Source organism: Bacillus rossius, chromosome 1 (genome assembly GCF_032445375.1).
Source record: "Bacillus rossius redtenbacheri isolate Brsri chromosome 1, Brsri_v3, whole genome shotgun sequence".
Lineage (NCBI taxonomy): Eukaryota > Metazoa > Arthropoda > Insecta > Phasmatodea > Bacillidae > Bacillus > Bacillus rossius.
The window spans coordinates 107676235-107698417 of NC_086330.1; the positions used below are offsets into that span (position 1 = coordinate 107676235).

General features: G+C 38.0%; 1 protein-coding gene across 1 annotated transcript in view; it reads left to right on the plus strand.

Annotated features, from left to right (window-relative positions):
- The window catches only part of LOC134541627 (tryptophan 5-hydroxylase 1), a 115274-nt gene that overhangs the window by 85704 nt on the left and 7387 nt on the right, over positions 1–22183 (plus strand). Inside the window, exon 9 of the mRNA XM_063385198.1 lies at positions 16861–16987. Within this exon, the coding sequence (XP_063241268.1) occupies positions 16861–16987 (127 nt within the window). The remainder of the gene's footprint in view (positions 1–16860; positions 16988–22183) is intronic.

Here is a 22183-nt window from a genome sequence, read left to right on the forward strand (position 1 = left end):
TTTTAAAACACGAACCACTAGGACAAACCACAAGGACGAACTTCAGGTGACGATTCATTTTTAAAAAGTAGGTAAACATAAAATTCACAACTATTAGCCCACGTAAAAGCCAAATATATTTTAAAAAATCTTGAAAATGGAATTTAAGCACAAGTTTATTGCTAGTAACGTCGACATTGGAAGATATATCTCAAAGTTTCCGGATGCATCATGGAACGAGGAAATGCAAAACACGAAAACTTCGGGGGCGTTATAAACCAACTTTAATAAAACCGAGGGGATTAGTAATCTACCGCTTACGGTTAACCAAAACTTCGCCTTTTTTTTATACATGGCACAATCTGCAAATACACTTAATACAATATGTGAGCAAAGCGAATAATTTCTTTAAAACTGTGGCGTGTAAGTTAACATCGAGATAAGTGTCCTACTTGGCTATTTTAATTTGGCACCGAGTCATGAAACTCTAAATTAGTGAACTTTACAAATCGGATAGCTGTCCTTTCCTGGCGTCTGCATTTTATTGTACTGATGTAAATATCCGTATAGGGAACTTATTCCGGTTAGGCATAGTTCAGAATTTTTAAAGGCGTTAGTTGCCCCATTACTGAAATCCGGATAGGTAGCTATTTAGAATGACTAACTTGTGTTGTCCAATGGGAAAAATCCGGATACCTGTCCAAACTAAGTGTTTGGCTCCAAAATATGGTTATTAGAAACATTTTCAGTAATACATATTTGTTTATTCAGCGTTTTGGTTGCTGCATATATAATATCGCAGGAACCATTACACAAATTTTAACCTACTTAATTTCTTGGGAGCTATACGCGATACTCGCAGCAAATTTAGTTTTCAAATAAATATAATACAGAAGGGATAACTTTATGAGAAACAAGAAGATAATGCACTCTATTTTTTTTCAAAATTGAACTATTTTAAATGATGTAGCTAATATCAAATCTCATTAAATGTTTGACACATTTTAACAACCAGTCCACTGTGCTAGAACGAAATTGTTATTTACGTAAATTTATTAATTCACTAGCTTCTAAGATACTGAAACCAAAAATATAAAACTTTTACTTCATAACATGTGAACTCCACAGCCCACTTGTGACAAATTTGGTAGTCAAGTAATGCAAAAAAATACAACACTATAAGTTTTCAGAATATGAGGCAATTATATTAAACTTTTCTGCCAACTATAATGTTTCGTTTATTTATCTACGTTAAACCACCTTTAATGTGACACAAATGCATTATTTTCATCTTGTTTTGTAATCATTATTCGTCTCAAAAATTAAGACTATGCCATAATCTATAAATATAAGCGAAATACCACTGACTCATCACGAGATCTCTAAAACTATACGTCCGATTGAATTGAAATTTGGCATGCATATTCCTTTCCGCATCAGGATCGTAACGTCCGTTTATGTAGGCATATGTGATCTGCTACCCGTGTGAAACCGGGGTAGGTTTCTAGTTTTTAACATTACGTAATCGATTCGCGTCAAATCAGGCATGCAATTAGTTATATGGTATTCGACATTTACGTTTTGATTTAAGAAAGACACTTTTATTTTCAAAATAACAAACCTTATATTAAACATTTCACTTGTTAGTATTTAAACTAAGTAGAGCATGTAATAAAATAGTGATGCGGACAACGGTGATGGTATTACTTTGGACATGTTGGAGATAATATTGAAAATAACAAAACAATATTCTTACGTTAATATTAGTGTCTTCAATTTTTGTAAGAAGGGTGCTTTGTGGAAATACATATGTGCAACATGAAGTACCTAAGGATTTGGTAAGTCTACCTGTAAATAACTTAAGAATAATTGCTTCGTAATTTAATGTTAATTTTAAGCGTTGCCATGCAGAATTAAAAATAGGTGCTCGGTAATATCTAAAAGTGTGCATCCCCTATATGACAGTTCCGCATTTTTCAAAGGTCCATATAGTATAGTAAGAAGATAATGTTATGTATTTTGGCGAGGTCCTTATAAGAGGTGATGGATTGAAAATACCATTACTTGTTTGACACTTTTGTGACTCGGAGTTCTAATATATTTTTTGCTAAATAAAACCAAAATGTAAAGAGATGTAACAGCGATAGTATATAAACAGGAAAATAATAATCACAACATATTTTTTCACTGTCCAAGTTATAATATGTAGTGTTTTATACAATATAAGTAAATATATTAGAACTCAGAGTCACAAATGTGTCGAAGATTAAAAAAACTAAAACCACGTAGTTTCCATTGTAACTTAGCCTCAAAAGTTCAAAATGAATTTATAGTGAAATCTGAATGGCGTCGCAGTAACATACGGTCGCTGGCGTATGGCTCTGTTGAAAGAAGTTCAGTGGTTGTTTATCATATTTAAATAACTATATATGTACTTTTATTAACATACGGTAAAATTTTTGTCTTTCGTTTAGTTTTACCTACTCAATAAACACATTGACTTCTTAAAATGGGAACCAGTGCCATAGTACTCGAAACACCTCCAACTTTATATTACTAGCTGACCGACCCGTCTTCGCACGGCTATACTAAAGGGAAAAGACCAAATCTCCGATTTACAGTAATAATAAATGAAATATAATGGCAATTAATTTATTACAATGTTTTTTTTTTTAATAAATCGGAGAGAAAACGAATAGCACAGGTTTACAGGTATTATAGCAATTAACCGAATTAAAAATCTCTGTGGCGTAATTATAGAAGTAATATACACATATCAGGTATTTAAATCAAAATAAAGTCGACTATAACATTGTTCTGGGGCTAGGTTAAAGCAATTAATTCTTCTCATCACTATCAGAGCTTTTGTGACTTGGTAGGATAGTCAATATCATAGCAAAACAAATACAACCTCTCATTAATTGGAAAATAATCTCAATTATGAATATGATATAAACCGAATTTAAATTCTCTTTAAAAAAATGACCGTAGATTCTCTTTAGGCAGGCTGGCTTAAGCAAAGCTAACTACAATAATTAAAAGTGGTTAACCACATCTATTCTCTTAATAAAAATTTATAGATTACCATTTCAAAACTACTTTATTTTACTACACAATGTAGCTTCACATCTCTCAAAACTGTTCTGGGACGATACGCATTCCTAGTAGGTACTCAAATGACTTAAATTTCACAATAAAATGCTTCAGGCGTCGCGCTACGCGGCCTACTTATTTCGCTCCATATTACAACCAAGGTGGCGTACTACGCTATCATTGTAAAGGTGTGAAAACAGGGATTGCATGGAATAAATTATTTAATAAAAAAATTTTGTTAAAGTACAACATCATCGTTACTTTAAATTGCTTAGTACCTGGAACCCAGGCATACTTAAATCGCATAGAGTAAACAAATTACAGACGTAAAAAAATTTCCGACTAAATTAAAAATAAAAAATCATGTGAAATTACGTCATAAATCATGAAAAAACTACATATCATAAAATCATACGTTTCAATGAGGTAAACCAAATACAATACAGAGCAATACCGGAAATTCGGCAAGAGTAGCGGAAACTACTTTGACCAGCGATCCCAGCGGGATGTGGATGAAGTTAGGGGTTTCGCCGTATTCGTTTACATTGAAAAGTCGAGAGTTGAATTCAGAAAATGTGTACTAAAATTATCAAAAGTACCTGAAAAACGCGATTAAAAATTTCTAAAGTGCTATAACAAAGTTTATTTCGAATTATATTGCATCCAGCATTCAAGAGGTAGTGCTAGTAGCGGTGGTTTCACTCACTTTCCTAACGTAAAAAAACATAGCGCCCCGTTTTTGATCTGCATAGCATTTGGTTAAAAGTAGGCGTATTTTCTGGCGATTATCATAATTTTACAAATATTTTTAATATAAATATACATACAGATATCCGGCGTGACTAAAGACGATATATTAGTTTATACTACTTTTCTTAGAGTAAAGTAGGCTAATAAGGGCTATTCCGTTTCTTAAACATATAGGCTATCAGGTTTTTTCAGTGGCTTAGGTGAAGTCAAGTTGCTAACGCAATACAAATTTATTGATTATAGCAAACATACATAGCAGAAGTAAACTTTATTGTATACGTTTGTGTTATTTATAAACTCGTCTTCAGATTATGTTCATTAAAATTACTAAAACAAAATGTAATAGGCTTGCAGTATCTTGAGAAGGGGAAGTTCAACGTAAAGTCGTCACAGCGATACAAAGGCAACAACATTACCACAGACAACTCCTTGTGGAATAAAAATAATAATAATAATAATTCCATGATATGTTAAGTTGCCGAACATGTTTTATTTAACAAGTTTCCGTTTCGTTCACTTACCCTATCGCTTTCTTTCCTTTGATTTCAAAGTATTTATTTCATATTACTCAGCTATAGAAATGATATATAAATAAGTCATACAGGAAATTCAATTTAAATTTTTGCTCTGGAAACATTAAACCACGAAATATACTTCTAGGACTCCAAAAATATTAACAGTTTTAGTATATTTAAACTGTCGTAGTATCTATCCTAAGTTATAAATAATAGCGCAGGAGTGTATAATATTCCTTCAAAAACAGTAATACTTTATACGTAAGGGCCTTCCCTAGTTAAGCGTAGGTATTCGTAAGTCCCCGTAAAAAAATGTTTTGGTAATACGATTTTATTCCACGAAAAGTGAAAATTGTGTTGTTTTACATTTTCCGTATAATATATTTACATAGACAATTTTTTTGTGAAAATGGCGAAAAAGCGCATATTCAGAGCCTGGTTACGCAGTTTACTTGATTCGCAGTCAAAATGTACAACATGAAATTAGTAGATTTATCATTTGTCTTTTATCGCGTAATAATACCCCACTGTTACAGATCTTGTTTGCGAGTAATTAGTATAGGCGTGATGCGTTCCGTAGCATTGAATGCATGGCGTAAATGGGACAACTGCGCTCAAATATTTAATAAGGAAGCAACCTTAAAAGACGATATATAGTAATGGTGAGCGACACACAATCTATTTGTCTCGGAAACGAACTACCCATCTTCCTTGAAAGATGCAGGCGATACTTGATGAGCGACACACTACCTGTTGTCTCGAAAACGAACTACCCTTCCTCCTTGAAAGATGCAGGCGATACTGAACACCCTCCACTCTTGTGGCAGAATGTCAAACCTCTCACAATGTTTCGGTAGTAGTTCCAGAATCCACAAATAGAGTTACAAGTGGCTGGAATGTATTTACACACACTATATGGAGCAAGAATATACTAAAATACTTTTAGGCAAAATGACTTTAGGCAAAACGATTTTAGGCAAAACGACTGCTCGGCAAGTTAACTGTCTGTTAAAGAAAGCGAAGTGCTGAAACTTTAGGCAAAACAACTTTAGGCGAAATGACATTAGGCAAAACGACTTTAGGGCAAAACGAATTTTAGGCAGTACGATTTTAGGCAAAACGACTGTAGGTGAACTTAAGCATGAGATTATAATTTTAGGCAAAACGACTTTAGGCACAACGATTTTAGGCAAAATGACTTTAGGCAAAATGACTTTTAGGCAAACCGACTTTAGGCAAAACGATTTTAGGCAAAATTGTTTTAGGCAATACGACTTTAGGCAAACTAACTTTAGGCAAAATGACTTAAGGCAAAACGACTTTAGGCAAAACGACTATAGGCAAAATGACTTTAGGCAAAATGACTTTAGGCAAAATGACTTTAGGCAAACCAAATTTTAGGCAAAACGAAGGATGGGAAACACGATTAGGCAAAACGATTTTAGGCTAAACGACGCGCCCCCAACCTGTCTCCCATGCACACGGCCATCCCATGCGCTATTGTGAATCAGTAGGTTCGAAAACATGGCGGGAAAATCTTGTGCGCACGACCTAATGTTATTGTTGTTTTATCAATTGTTCACCAGCTTTATAGATACACATTCCACAACATTACCCAATTCACCAGTTTAACCATCTTTAGAAAACAGAATTGTGATTCTGATTGCAGTATCGTCACGTCCATTACGCTATGGAAATAGTAAACCTTTCTGATCGGGAACTCTGTCGCGCTCGCGAAATTTGTCAGACTGGCCTCACAGATTTGTCAAAAATGATTGGTTGAATTATAATTTTATTCGCGTCGCGTCCATCCCTTCTCGCCCGTCGCGCTGTCGCGTTTCCAGCGCTGCCCCTAACACGTGTAACAACATAGGAATACAAAATACACCAATAAATGTAAGGCATCCATTTTGAATGTGACAAATTTTTCTTCCAACATATTTCTGACTTCAGTAATTTTTTATAGTTAGCAAAATGTATAAATAACAAATTCAAAAAACTTTGAGTGTAACATATTCTGTTGATTTTACATTTACAAAATATGATAAATTTATAATTGTTTGATATACATTGCTTGGACCTCTTAATAAGGATCTCAATCATGGTGGCAAATGTGTCTATTTTTCCACTTGGGTGTCACGGACCTTTTGGCTCGTTAACATGATAAAAAACAAATTTGTAATTTTTACAGAACATGCATAAGAGGTTGGGACACCATATGCATGCCAAAGGAAAGTATAAAATCAATTTTACTAGGCATGTGAGGATTAAAATCTAGCTAAGTAATACATAATTTATTTTTAATATGGTTACGCAGTGGAGATATCAGTTAATGGAGGGGGTATCTTTTCTGAAGTTGAATTCACTTGTTAGCTATTGGGTAACAAAACAATATGAAGCTGTATAAATGCTAATTAGTATGCTAGAAGTTTTTAATAGCTTGAAAAACACTCCCTATGAAGAATCGTAAAAAAAAAACAATTATAAAGTGAGTATTGTTAAACAAACACAAAAACAAATACACATGCAAGAAATTAAGGTGATCTTCATTATAACAAAAAAAAATATTTTGCTTTCCAGTAAAGGAGGTAGGGTGGGGCGGGAGGGCTCTTCTCATTCTAACTTCAAATGTTATGATGGCAAACACTGTACACACCAAGTCCCTTACTTCTTACCTCCATGGGTTACGCATTGTTTTAATTTCTGTATCAGTGTGAGAGGTACCAAATACTATATAACTCAGTCAGTACGCTCGACCTCTTTAACATGCAGATACGTTGAAACCACGCTGTGTCGCAAAAGTTTTTTTTTTAAAAAGGGGGGGGGGGGGGGATTCAAACTTAGTATTGTCTCTTGTGAAACACTTTATACTGCTACAAGTGTTTTAAAATCTCTCTGCAGACTTGTAAATTTATGACAAATATTGTGTTACGTTAAGTAATTTTTATGCTCTTTGGATACATCTGGCAACAGAGCTCACAGATAAAAGGTCAGCGTGCATTGGAAAGAGAGAGTAAATGCACACTGCAATCTGAGGTGGAGGCGCGCTGTAGCTGCTATAGCTGGTGTGCCGAAACATAGGCCCAGATTGTTTGTTTATATTTACGTTTGCAAACATTTAATTTAACATTGTGAATCATTACAAAACAGTATCGAGTGTCAATATTATTTGATTATAAACAGAATACATCTATCAATGTGAATGCTCTCTATGACTGTGGACCGAGTCGTTTGCAACAATACATTTAAAAACTTATTTTTTTTATTACAACATTTAATAACACGTATTTTTCCTTGATTAAGTTTTATTTTGAAAAACATTTAATATTTCGGTTATTGTTGTAATTGTGTGTAATTGTTTTGGACTTAAAGCTTAAATCTTACGATTCGTACGGGCCAATAGGAATGCGCCATATGGACGTTTTTGAACGGGCTGGCAACGATCGAAAGAATGTTGGTGACTTTTTGAAGACCGAAGGACGCTCGAAGTTAAAGCCAATATAGTTTGTTAAATAAATATAACAATTGAAAGTAAATAGGATTGTGTGTATTTATGACACGAGTAGATGTGCAAAGCTACGTGTGTAGAAAATGTTTTAGGGAAATATGTATAATTTATTTAATTATTGTGGATAGAAATTGCGATTGTCGCCGATACCGTAAGTTACGCCATTGTGGCGCTTGTTAATTTCCCTAATTGTCACCGCTACCCAAAACACACATCTGATTTTTATTACCCTATAGACAAATAACCTTAAGGAACTTAATAGAAATTCGTGACATAATTTTTATAAACATATTTTTTTTTATTTATTACAAACTTCATTATCTCGTCTAACCCCAGGTGTCTTGTTTTAAAAGTTATCTGCTCACCCTGAACTAACTAGCCGGCGCATTATAAATAGACTAATGAGTTAAAATAAAACTTTCAAGTGGTGAAAATATTTGGTGACATAAAATCTATCAGGAAAATTAAACTTTTGGTTTATGTGTGTGCCCTACATACCTCCGGAAATTACGAATTTAAGGATGATCTGTTAAGCTAATCTATCACTGCCAAAGTTTTTTATTCTGAAATCCAAACTGCCTGTATTTGTACTAGAGTTGAATTTATTTATGTGGGATATTTGTCTAACAGTGAGGGATAAGGTTATTAAAAATATTTGCAGTTTTCCAAACAACATAACTACATAGTGTGTTTTTTATTTGTCTACTGCCATTATTGTCCCATGTTTTTATGTGGTTTAAAATTTATTGTCACCAATACCTCATTTGAAAGTAATAATAAAATGATATAGTCCAATAACAAGGTAAAAGTAGAGAGTGGCGACCATACTGTGGGGCCATCGAGTGTAAGACGAGATTGTTTGTTGTTTGTTTTAAAGTGTTTTTTTGTTTTTGATACCTATATTTATACAACATGTCACGACCAACTACGTCTACCTACAGTCTGCGAAATAGGGCAGAATCCAATGTTGAGGAGGATAATGAAAGAGAATCGAGGAGCACAGATAGTGACACATTGACTGCGTCATCAGGAGGCAGGTGTTCACCTGAGGGAGTAATGGATTACCTAAGCACATCTCCGACAAGGGCAGGTGAAGGGCTGGAGCGGCCCATGGCTCCTACACAAGCACCCTCTTATAGCAACTTGTCACAATCAGCTGTTCTCCCCATCCTTGATTCAAGTAGCCTACCTACACCAGTGTCTGTCAGCATACCCTTGGACAGTATAGCAACAGATGCTGCAGTACCAGTTCCTCAGTGTGCTGCTGTACACAACACCACCATAAGCCAGTACACACAACCAGATATTTTAAGTCGATTGGATCAAATGATGCTGAACCTAACATTGAACATGAACACCATACAAGCCAACATTGTGGCCAAATTTGACACTGTACAGACCAGCATGGATGCTAAATTTGACACTGTACAGACCAGCATGGATGCCAAATTGGACACTCTACACACAAGCCTGAGATCTGACTTCAGTACTCTGGAAGACAGATTAGAGACCCAGTTCCAGGAACAACAAGTCACACTGGAAAGGTTATCAGATCATGTCACCCAAGTGCAGACTAATGTCAACGGGTTGGAGTCTCGCACTACTGCCTTGTTGGAAACTGCAGCCCAGGAACGACAGGAACTCCAGGAACGGTGTGCGAATGGTCGTGCAGTATTAAAGGCTGAAGCCTTGAGATTGTCTGCCCGACTTGAACATGTGGAAGAGACGACTGCTACTCTGCACAGCAGGTTCGATGCCATCGGCAGTGAGGTCGAGCAAGCTGCAGCAAGGGCAGCAGAGGCCAATGCATCTGTTCTCTACCAACGGGTAGAATGCCACCAACAGAGAATGGAGACCCAGGTGCAGATGCTGGAACGGCAACTGCAAGAGCTGGGATCTGCCCACAACACCAATCCAGCGACCAACAACAACAGTCCCATCGAGGAGCCCAGAAGACAGGAAGTAGCACCAGGCACACCTGTAGCTACCCGGCAGACTCCGGATGCACCAGTTAGTATGGCAAGCTTGGATCCTGCGGCCTTGATGCACCATCCAGCACGCCATTGGTCGGAGGCAATGCCATCCTTCTCTGGCAAAGCGACAGAAAATCCTGTGAGATTTCTGAACAAATTCGAGGAATATGCCAGAACATTCAGCCTGACCGACCAAGAAAATTTGAGGTGTCTCAGCACAGCACTGAAGAGCCATGCTTTTTACTGGTGGGAGATGAAGAGCAACTCCACCAGCTCCTACAGCCAGTTTCGTGAGCAATTCCTGCAGCAATATTGGAATCTTAGGATTCAGGGGAATCTCCGCGCCCAACTGCATACGGAATGCTATGACCCAAAGCGTAGTGTGACACTGGAAGCCCATGTGTCAAACATGTTTGAGAGAACACGCTATCTGGACCTAGCCATGACAGATGAGGAGTTCATCGCTACAGTGACCATGCAGTTACCCCTAGCCTACCAACTCCAACTGAGCGGCCGCACCTATCGGGATGTCACCGACTTCCGCGAGCAGCTCCTGCTCTTGGATAAGCTACAGAAGCTCAACCGCTCGCAATCCAGACAGGAGGAACCTGGTAAAAGCTCGTCTTACCAGAAGCACCAGCCGGTGCACAACTACTGGCAGTCACGAGAGAGCAAGCAGAATGACAACCGACCAGCTGCTGTAAACATGATGCAGTGGACAAGAGAGGAAGAGCCTCCACGCCAGAAGCGACCGTACAAGAGAAGTTTCCAGTACAACAGCAACTGGCAACCTAAGAATGCGACACCGTACAGGCAGAAAACCTGGTGGTCCAATAAGAAATATCAAAGTGATAATGAGGAGAGCCGCACGCACCGAGACGAAGATAGGCGCAGCGACCGACGCCGATCACTGTCACCGGAAAAATGGCCTACCAGGGAGTCTACTTTCAACCGGCGCAGGAATCACTCTGACGACGAGTATGATTCCAAAAGGTACAGAAGATCGTCTGAGATGCAGCGCAGCAACAGACAAGTAGACAACCGACCGCCACATCACCAACAAGTCCCTACAGCTCCAGTGAATGCCTGCAGCACAAGCTCATCTAGCAGCACTCCAGGGGGCAAGAAAAATACATCCTCACTCCAGAAGGAATCAAAACAGCACCTGACAAACTGCAAGTAATTCAGGATTTTGCTACACCTAGAAATGTGCGTCAGTTGCGAGCATTTCTGGGCGTAGTAGGCTTCTACCGCAACTACTCAGATAAAGTAGCAAGAACTGCCATACCTCTGTTTGAACTTCTCAAGAAGAATAAAGTTTGGAATTGGTGCGAAGAACACACCACAGCCTTTGAAAATTTGAAACAGCTATTTCTGACTGAACATGTGATATATCATCCCATACAAGGCAAAGAATTTCACCTGTATACTGATGCATCAGAATCTGCACTAGGCTGCAGGTTGGCACAGTGTGATAAGGAAGACACTGAGAAAACTGTAGCCATGGCAAGCCGCACACTTAATGCAGCCGAAAAGAATTACACTGTAACAGAGCGAGAGGCTCTTGCAATAGTGTGGGCTCTGCAGAAGTTTCGAGACTTGCTACTTGGTGAGCGAATAAAACAGCTCACAGACCATCAGGCCTTGACATGCCTCAAAGCCGGAAATCTTTTCGGCAGTCGTCTGACAAGATGGTATCTGCTACTACAAGAATACGACCTGGAAATCCTACACATCAAGGGAACAGAAAATACAGCAGCCGACTGCCTCAGTCGACTGGAAGAAATTGATGTAACCAGTGCAACTGCCAGGAACAAAACAAGAGAATTTCTTGTGGCTCCTGCTGCTGCAGCTGTTATCCAGCAGAATCCTAAGCTGAAACACCTACTGAAAGACCTGCATGTAAAACAGAGTGAAGGTGAATACTGCCAAGGCATTTGTAAACAGCTGACTGAGAAGCCTAGAGAACATAGGATTCACCAGCATTTTTGTGTGTCTGGTAATAGTACTTTGTTTGCACACTCTCGCAAACGCAGTATATACGATGACAACTGGAAACCAGTGTTGCCAGCCAAACTGAGAATTCAGTTAATATGGGAAATACACCTAGCCCTAGGGCATGTTGGAGGACGTAAGCTGTATGAAGCTATCAGCCGACAACTGTATTGGCCCAACATGCCTCGGAATGTTACGCAAGTTTCGTCATCCTGTGATCTGTGCCAAAAGGCAAAACATGCACAAGAGAACCTAAATGGACAGCTGCAACCAATCATACCAGAGTGGCCACTACAGCTGGTGTCATTGGATTTATTTGGGCCACTGCCTGTGTCGAAGGGAGGGGTCAGACATGTTTTTGTCATCCTCGATGTTTTCCAAGTACACACGATTATATCCAATCGTAAATGCAACTGCTAAGACAGTGCTGAATAAACTGAAACAGTACACAGAAGAGATTGGAAAACCTAAAGTAGTTTTGTCCGACCGAGCCACTCAGTTCATGAGTGATGTGTGGCAGCAAGGTGTCCGCAAACTAGGCACCACTCCCACCACTATCTCTACCCGACACCCTCAGAGCAATCCAGTAGAGAGGCAAATGAAATCTCTAGGGAATTTGCTCCGAATGTACTGTCACCAGGCACAGCAGTCCTGGCGCGACAGACTGCCTTATGTGGAATGTGTTCTAAATAACACTGTACATAGCTCAACAGGTTTTACCCCCAAAGAAATCCTCTGCCGGGATCGAACGGTGACTATCAATCCTAACTATTTACCCAGATACGACGAGTTACCAGAAGAGGACAACTACCTACATGCGAAGAAGTGAGACAGCTGGTACATGCAAAACTAGTGTCCGAAGCAGCGATTAGACAGAGAAAGAAGCCCGCATCAAAACGCAAATGTTTCAAGGTCAACGATCTAGTGCTGAAGAAGACCGCACCGATAAGTAGAAAGTGGGAATTCATAACGAAGAAGCTGTGTTTACTATACACAGGGCCCTACATCGTTACCGAAGTAGTAAATGAAAACTGCTATACTCTGGCAGACAGAACAACTAATCAAGCTATCGGCAGGTATAACATTACGCAGCTACGCGAGTACAAGGAACCAGTCGCTGGTCAGTTTTAATATCGCCAGGAAGTTTAAGAGTATCCCTACGAAGGCTATAGAAGAGTGTAGTCAGCTTGAAGAAATTTAATTTAATTAATATTTTTGTCTCATGTTTGGAGTACGATGCACCGAGGAGTCGCGCAGAAGTGTGCCTGACACTATGTGTGAGTCGACTGAAGGTAAATACCAGTCGATTTTTTTTCTGCGGTTGAGTGAAGCTGAATTCCACTACCGTCGGAATATGGGAAAAATGCAGTGTCATTGGACATGTAGCCAGAGAGCTATTACTGCATATGTTTTGTCAAACCGAGTGTTTGATATGTAGTGTCAGAGACCGAAGCGAAACTAGTCGGAAGTACCCAGCAATGAACCTACACGCTCTATGTATCCTTGCTATTTGTCTAACACTAAATGTGCTAACAGCTGATTCGTCCTCGAGCCTACAAGGAATACCCCCACACATATCCTATTGGTAAAACTGTTTGACCTGCGATTTCCTGCGAGAATGCCTAATGTGTTATGCGCTGAAGCCTGTAAGTGTAAACAAAATCAAGCACACTTGGTTAAGAAGCACTGCTAGAGACATGAAATGGTTAGTAATAGATGGAGAAGACATACCTGTGTTTTGTAAAATCCAGCACAGTAAGTGCAATTTTTAACACCACTGATGTTTGTGAATATTTATCTACGTGTAGCACACGCACACAGATGTTTGTGATAACTATCTACGTGTAAAAGCGATCGTTGGAGGATGTGGATTTCTCTGGAAAGCTGAAACATATGTGTGACAAGACAAGCACTTGTGTCGCGATGGTATTATGCTGCAACGCCAATTGCAAGTAGCCATCTACTCCTTATATCAAGAAATTCTACAACACCATAATAGCAGATTGCTATGAGAAGTGGCCTTCAAACCACCGAGGGCGTAACTGCAAATTGAAATTTACTTGAAGACAACGCACGATTCCGAAGCGGAACGGCGGAGTTATGAATCGTCGTTTTAATCAGCTGTAAAGTGAAAGGAAGATGAAGCATACAGTATGAAATGTATACTCCAGAAATGTAAATAGAAACGACAAGTTTTTTTTTCTCCTGTCGCCTGCGCGCAACAGCTGTCGCGTGGCCGTGAAAAGGAGACGATAAGAAAGGAATAAAAAAATCGTCTCGTCTGGAGCAAGGAAGAGGCTCAGAAAATAAACATGAAAAAAAAATGTAAAAGAGAGCAGCAAAATAAGTATGTATTGCTCTTCCATAGACTGTAAGAAAAGGTACATGTAAATAAATTTGTAAATATTATATTGTTGATATGTAATAGTATTTTCAATACTCAACAAGTTAGCATGTTAAAAGTCATAATTAAACAAGTATATGAATAATAGGTGCATTGTAATATATACATATGTATGTATATATGATTGTAAGTTATCATTATGAATATTTAACTAATTGTTTATATTGTTTTAATGAACAATATATGCTATTTTTAATATTGATATATGAAAAATACAACTACTGATTTTAAGTTGTAAGAAACATTGTTGAAATACAAACATGTATAAAGTTAAAAAAAATAATAATAATATTTTAATAATTGTAAAACTTAAGAATATTTGTCAATGCAAAAGGCAGTTAGTTAGCTTAAAAGGTCATCCCACATCAAGCAAAGAAGAGAGTAGCAGGCTAGATTGCAATTTAGCGATGGCAAATGGCACACAGCGAACTTATTTAGAATATAAGCTGGAACTCCCACAGTTTCCGGGTGCGAAAGCTAAGAATTAAGAGTGATTAGATTGACGAGAGTGTAAGTGATTGTGTGAGACTGCCGCCGACTACCACATCCTCATCCCGTATGGTGAGTCGCAGCCGCCAACCACCAAGTTGGACTGCAACCTGCTGTCCGTGGGCCGGAACACTGCAGTGGAGTGGTGTTGCCCTCCGCCTAGCAGCCCAGCACACCTCTTAGGCGCTGTCCGGGAACAGCGCGATGCCGAGCAGAGTGGTTCGTGCGACGGCACGATGCCGCCATCCACCGCTGGCGTCCCCTCTGCTAGCAGTAGGTTGTGGTCAGCTGAAAACCGCCACCTGGTGATCCACGGGAATGCAGCCCTCCAGTCTCGCCGCCGTCCGGTCGGTGATGCGCCGAGTCCTGCACAGCACCCCTATTGTTGTAGAGTGCAGCCCATTCCAGTCAGGGCTACATTGTTTCCCTTTCGTCGTTCAACTCACCTGAGTGCCAGTGATTTGCAATTATGTCCCATCCTCTTGTTGCTGAAACAACCAGAACTTCTAGAACGTCTAGACCTTCCAACTATAACGGAAGAAAAATATGCGGGAAAACGCGGAAGACCCGAACGCAGGTCTAGTGCTACGAACAATCTCACCGCGAGTGATAAAAAACATACAGTCTGGCGAAGGCTGGCGCGCTTTCTTACCGCAAATAAAAAAAAAAAAAAAAAAGAGAGAGAAAAAAAAAAGGAGGCAACGATTCTAATTGTAACAACGCGCAAAGAACTTTTATTGGTCAGTGGCTTGTGAAAACGCAAACACGTGATGCACAGTGGCGCGGTTTTGAAAACCAACTGGGAACGGCTATTCTGTGCCGAAACATAGGCCCAGATTGTTTGTTTATATTTACGTTTGCAAACATTTAATTTAACATTGTGAATCATTACAAAACAGTATCGAGTGTCAATATTATTTGATTATAAACAGAATACATCTATCAATCTGAATGCTCTCTATGACTGTGGACCGAGTCGTTTGCAACAATACATTTAAAAACTTATTTTTTTATTACAACATTTAATAACACGTATTTTTCCTTGATTAAGTTTTATTTTGAAAAACATTTAATATTTCGGTTATTGTTGTAATTGTGTGTAATTGTTTTGGACTTAAAGCTTAAATCTTACGATTCGTACGGGCCAATAGGAATGCGCCATATGGACGTTTTTGAACGGGCTGGAAACGATCGAAAGAATGTTGGTGACTTTTTGAAGACCGAAGGACGCTCGAAGTTAAAGCCAATATAGTTTGTTAAATAAATATAACAATTGAAAGTAAATAGGATTGTGTGTATTTATGACACGAGTAGATGTGCAAAGCTACGTGTGTAGAAAATGTTTTAGGGAAATATGTATAATTTATTTAATTATTGTGGATAGAAATTGCGATTGTCGCCGATACCGTAAGTTACGCCATTGTGGCGCTTGTTAATTTCCCTAATTGTCACCGCTACCCAAAACACACATCTGATTTTTATTACCCTATAGACAAATAACCTTAAGGAACTTAATAGAAATTCGTGACATAATTTTTATAAACATATTTTTTTTTTATTTATTACAAACTTCATTATCTCGTCTAACCCCAGGTGTCTTGTTTTAAAAGTTATCTGCTCACCCTGAACTAACTAGCCGGAGCATTATAAATAGACTAATGAGTTAAAATAAAACTTTCAAGTGGTGAAAATATTTGGTGACATAAAATCTATCAGGACAAACAAACTTTTGGTTTATGTGTGTGCCCTACATACCTCCGGAAATTACGAATTTAAGGATGATCTGTTAAGCTAATCTATCACTGCCAAAGTTTTTTATTCTGAAATCCAAACTGCCTGTATTTGTACTAGAGTTGAATTTATTTATGTGGGATATTTGTCTAACAGTGAGGGATAAGGTTATTAAAAATATTTGCAGTTTTCCAAACAACATAACAACATAGTGTGTTTTTTATTTGTCTACTGCCATTATTGTCCCATGTTTTTATGTGGTTTAATATTTATTGTCACCAATACCTCATTTGAAAGTAATAATAAAATGATATAGTCCAATAACAAGGTAAAAGTAGACTGGGGAGAAGGGCAACATCATAAGAGTGTGATGGTTAGTGTGATTGTTCGTGGAGGGTTGTGACGACGACCGTGTGTGCGCAGGGACTGCTGCCACGAGCTGCTCGGCCACATGCCCCTGCTGGCCAACCCGAGCTTCGCGCAGTTCTCCCAGGAGCTGGGGCTGGCGTCCCTCGGCGCCTGCGACGAGGAGGTGGACAAGCTGGCCACGGTGAGCCGCCCGCGACCTGCGAGCACGCGTGGACTCGCGCGAGCGGGAAACTGCCCGGCCCTGCCCAGTCTGGCAAACTGTTCAGCCACATTTACAGTATATTGTTTGTTGGTTTTTGTGTTGCCTAGCACACGACGACTCGTCGACAGCGAATTAGAGTCTTGATCACACAAAACACACTCGGGGTACTGGAAAAGTAATCTGACATGGCAGCAGCAAGGAACTAATTATCCCAGTGGATTCTAACCCCGGTCCTCTGACGTAAAGGTCCATCGCCTTACCACCGAGACAAATCCCTTAGTATTGTAATGGAATGCAATAGTAGGTATAGTTAATTATAATAGTTAAAATACAGATAAACTTTAATCGTTAGTTTAATTGCTGGTTTTGTCCGAGTTCTTTTAGTTATTCCTTAGCTACCAATCCTCAATAGTTATAAGTTTTCTTCATGTGGCTTGATATTTATTGAAAGGGTTGTTTTGGTTTGAGAATTTCATATACCAAAACAACAGTTTTAACATTTTAATCAGGTGGCAATAAAACAAAAAAAAATATTTCAGTAAATCACTATACCTTAGTATAGTCATTGAATTTATATATATAATTATAAAGCTAAAAATCACTATCATGCAAAAATAATGCTACAAATTCAAGTACCCACCTCCTTGAGACCGAGCAAAACTTTCCTTTTCTTGCCTCCCACATAGTCCTGCAATATACATAATTATGGTAACTCCAGGTATGCTAAATTCAGATAATTATTTAGATTTTTTATAGCTCAAACACTGTGTCATGCTTGAAGCGAAATCTTTCGTTGGAAAGCATAACTACTAAATCAAATTATTTAAAATAGAAAATAAATTCCTGCTGATGTATTATTTAAATACATACTTATATGGGGCCATGACTTCGGTAGAAAGTATCAGTATCCATCTGTCATAAGTCGAAGGAACTAATATAAATTTCAGATCGATGCCTGTTGCGAAAGGTCACCAGTGAAGTCACTGCAGCAAGGAGTTTTCCTTGGAAAAGAATGATAGTTACAGTCTTTTTTCAGATAATGTTTGTTAGAATATATATATATATATATATATATATATATATGTGTGTGTGTGTGTGTGTGTGTGTGTGTGTGTGTGTGTGTTGAATAATAATCGCAAGACCTGTACAAACATATTAACTGATGATACAGGGGGACAAGTTTACAACTTCAGAGAAGTGGAATGAAGGTAAAACATTACACTAATACTATGATATTAAAGAAGGTAAAAATTATGTCAGTTGGAGCCACTGTAGAAACTGGAGCCAAATGAATCCTGTTGGAGCAACGTTAGATTATGATTGGCCAATTTAAAACTCGCACACAATAAACTGTACACAAAATATGACAATGATTATTGTTTTTACTCGCATATTATTATATTAACAACTGTGTGAGTATACTAGGTCGTCAGTTCACCGGTCTCTTTGATAGAGTGCGGATCAGCTCTCTCCGGTACACATGCATGAAGTTATTCAGTTATCATCAATGTCACTCTTGATGGAAAGTGTACCATCATCAACGGAGATCTTGATGGCAGTGACGCAGATGACCACGGAGATCCTGGAGATAAATGCAATTGAACGGGTCAAGTTTAGTTAGCAGATGAGGCTTTAACGCATGCTGTGTCGTCAGCTGGGGAGACCTCGATTCCTAAAATTACATCGACTTTGGTGAAGTCATCCTCGATGGCCACTAAAGTTATATCAACCTTTCTCGGGCGTCGATGCTGTCATTATGGAAAGATTTTCTCGCAACAACAGCAATGCTCGACGACATGAGATGACAGAAAGCCTGAATAATCTTGGTTTCAAATTTCACTTGAGGTTTTAAATTTTGATCGAGGTCAAGGACTTGACCTCATTAGCTAGTGAGTAATACTTTTTACTAAGGATACTACGATAATTCAAGCCTCCGACATTTTTGGGACCAAAATGGGAAATTTTCTGTAAAAATTTGAAGTTTCCCCTCGAAATGGGAAATTTAGAGTCCTTTTGGAGTCTTTTGAATGATTTTTGAGGTTGTTTGAGGAATTTTGCCAGCAAAATCCAAGATATCGTCCCGTCATTGCCTCGCTCCACAGTTTTGACATTAAGGACTCTGTGCCTTAGGCTCTGGTTTCCCACTACTGCGGTGATCGTCTATGAGGATGGTGTAAGTAAAAAGAGCTCTAGAAATTTAAAAAGATACTGAAAATAAACGTGGAATTACTTTTCGTGTCGTGGAAAATTCCTAACATATTTCTCGAAAAAAATGCCGAAAATTTGTCTATAACCAAAGAAACAGACCTTACTTGAACTAAGAGGCGCGGGCTACGGTCTATGAATGACTTGTATAATATGTATGCGTATAAAATTATATTATATCTGCAATTTAAATTTATATATGTATACTGTTTTATTTCTTGTAACCCAACTTCAAGGTGTAAAATAACTGTCACCTATGACTAGCAATATGGTGCGTTAGAAAGAATCAATTAGTTTATTTGTTAAAAGTATTAAAATGTTGGCATGTGTGTAATGACGTTTTACCACTAGTCTTTTTGTAGTTGTAAAGGTCAAAATTGCAGGGGCGCCAGTAGGCGAGCCTTTAACCGTAAACCAAAACACAGTGTTGAGATTCCTCGTCACGTTTTAACGTCCAACACTCTAGCAGCAGGAATCGGACTCGCTGAAGTTGGCTGCAAAAACCGACTATAATCTAGCGGCAGGGATGCAACACTCTGCAACAGGCGAACCTTCCCGAAGTTGACCGATCGGGAGAGCCAACTGCGTTTTTCCTCTCATATAAATAAAGCCACACACACTACTTCTTGGATAAGTACGCGTGCATTTTACTACATTTTTTCATCGTGTTTATTTGTTTTCAGTTGTTACAGTATAAAGGCAATATTTACACTTTATAGAAAGTAAATATTTAATTTCCTTTAATATTTATTTTGTTTGATTACATTTTATTCCGTATGTTTACATTTGTAATCTATGATTAATTCAAACTGTAAATTTCTTTGGTTATCGTTTTGTCTATGTATTACTCTATGTTAATTTTTATTTTAAAATATTGTCAAGGCTAGCATAGCAGTATTTTTTGAAACCACTATTAATTTAAAGATGAACACGTCAGTAATGGTTAGTAATTTTACTAGTTTTGTTTTATCAACAAACTAAAGAAAATCGTTTACTAGTGACGGGAAAAATATTCTTTTAGAACGAATTGAGACTTGATTAAGACAGAAGCTAGAACACTACGATTATGACATTGATTTATAATTGAATATTTATAGAAGATTGAAATTGGGTATTAATGCCAATATTAACTGAGATTTTGAAGAAAATTATAATTTTAATCGACGAAGATAAGACTTAGACATCAAGATTTTAAATAATTACTTAAGAAGAGAAGTCGACAAATATCCATGTCCAAGAGATCGTCAAATGACTTTAATTTGCTTTGAAACTACGAAGATTAAATGCCATTTATAATTCCGAAGAAAGAAGAATACTGTTGAAGAGTGAAAAGTCGCAGTTCGTGCCCGGGAAGGATGAACGTCGCGCAGTCCAGCCCAGTCGCCGCCCATAATCTGAAGGATGGAGTCGTGACAGCGCATATTCCTGCCGCACGCTAGAGGACGGAGGAGCAACACCAACATCGCAGTCCTGAATGAGTCGAACCAAGGAGTCTCCGAGAACCTACACGTCTCGTGGGTATCCTGCAGCAAGGTTTGGTCCCTTACCCCATCACCCGAAGACTCGCTGAATATAGAAGTACCCTAACGAATTACAATTTAACGATGACATTCAAAATCATTCATATTTGAATTATTGTCAACTCACCGTTTTGAACCACACTCTTTCACATACCTGGAAGATGTTTCCTTTTCAACATTTTGCTTCTATTTCACAAATTCTTCGAAAAAATAACACTCGAGATCTTGACACTTGACACTAGCACTGTGTTCCGATTCTAGTTGATCCATTAATTAGGTTTTCGTATTAGGTCTGAAGTCAAATAATGAGCACTTGAAACTGTTTTTGGTAACAATTTCCTTACTGTGATATTTCCGTTCATTGAAGCTTCGTTTCCAAAAATGACTAAATTGTCAATTGCATTTAATTTCACATTTTTTTCTTTTAGAAGATATGTCATCAACTTTACCAGGATGTTTCGTCAGTAGGCTACGTGTTGCTGAAGATTTATGTGATAGTTCCATTCATGGTAGTTTGGATTTCCAAAATTATTAAGTTGTCTATCGCAAATTTTGCACTAAAATTCACCAATGTTTTTCCTTGTTCTCTGAAGATACATCGCTCACTTTACCAGGATGTTTTGTCAGTACGTGTTGGCGAAGATTTTGCTTATAATTATACCCTTGTCCACATTCTGCACATACAAATTGTTTATGGCTAAAGAGCATCCCACTCTTAGATTGCAGTGTGGAAGTAAATGAGCGCATTCTCTCTCTCTCTCTCTCTCTCTCTAACACACGCCGACTGCAGTTAGCACTGTCCTTGTTTCTTCGTGCGTTGTTGCCAAATATCAAACGATATTAAAATTTTAATTTTTGGACCAAGCTTTTTTTATATTGTATAGCATCGAAATACGCATCAGGCAATGCTTATTTTGAATACTTAACAATATTTTAAGTGTCCGAAAAAATAAAAAATAAAACTTATTCGTTGCGAACTGTTTTGAAGTATTCCGATATGTTTCACATAAAAAAAACAACCTACATGTATATTTCATTCAGATTTTTTTAAATAGACGCCACCGAACAAATGTTAAGACAAAAACTGTACAGGTTTCACTTAAATAATTTTTTTAATATATTGAAATGCATTTTCTCACAAACTGACACATCAAAAAGTTGACCAGCGGAAAAATTTTTTTTCTATTAAAGATAGATGGGAGACGAAAGCGTGAAAAATGTTCACAATGAATTTAATTAGTTTTTAAAAGCAGCTCCATCTCAATCGCTTCTACAGTTTCCGTGGAAATAGCTGTTAAATATGTGTCTTATCAATACAAGAGCGCGCGCTGCCGTCGTAAGAGGAAACAGGGTCGTGTGTTTAGATAAGTGGGGTTCTGTCCTACAAGCAATTTCAAATACATGGCTTCCTTAGTCAACAAAAATATTTTAATCGATTCTTGAACATAAT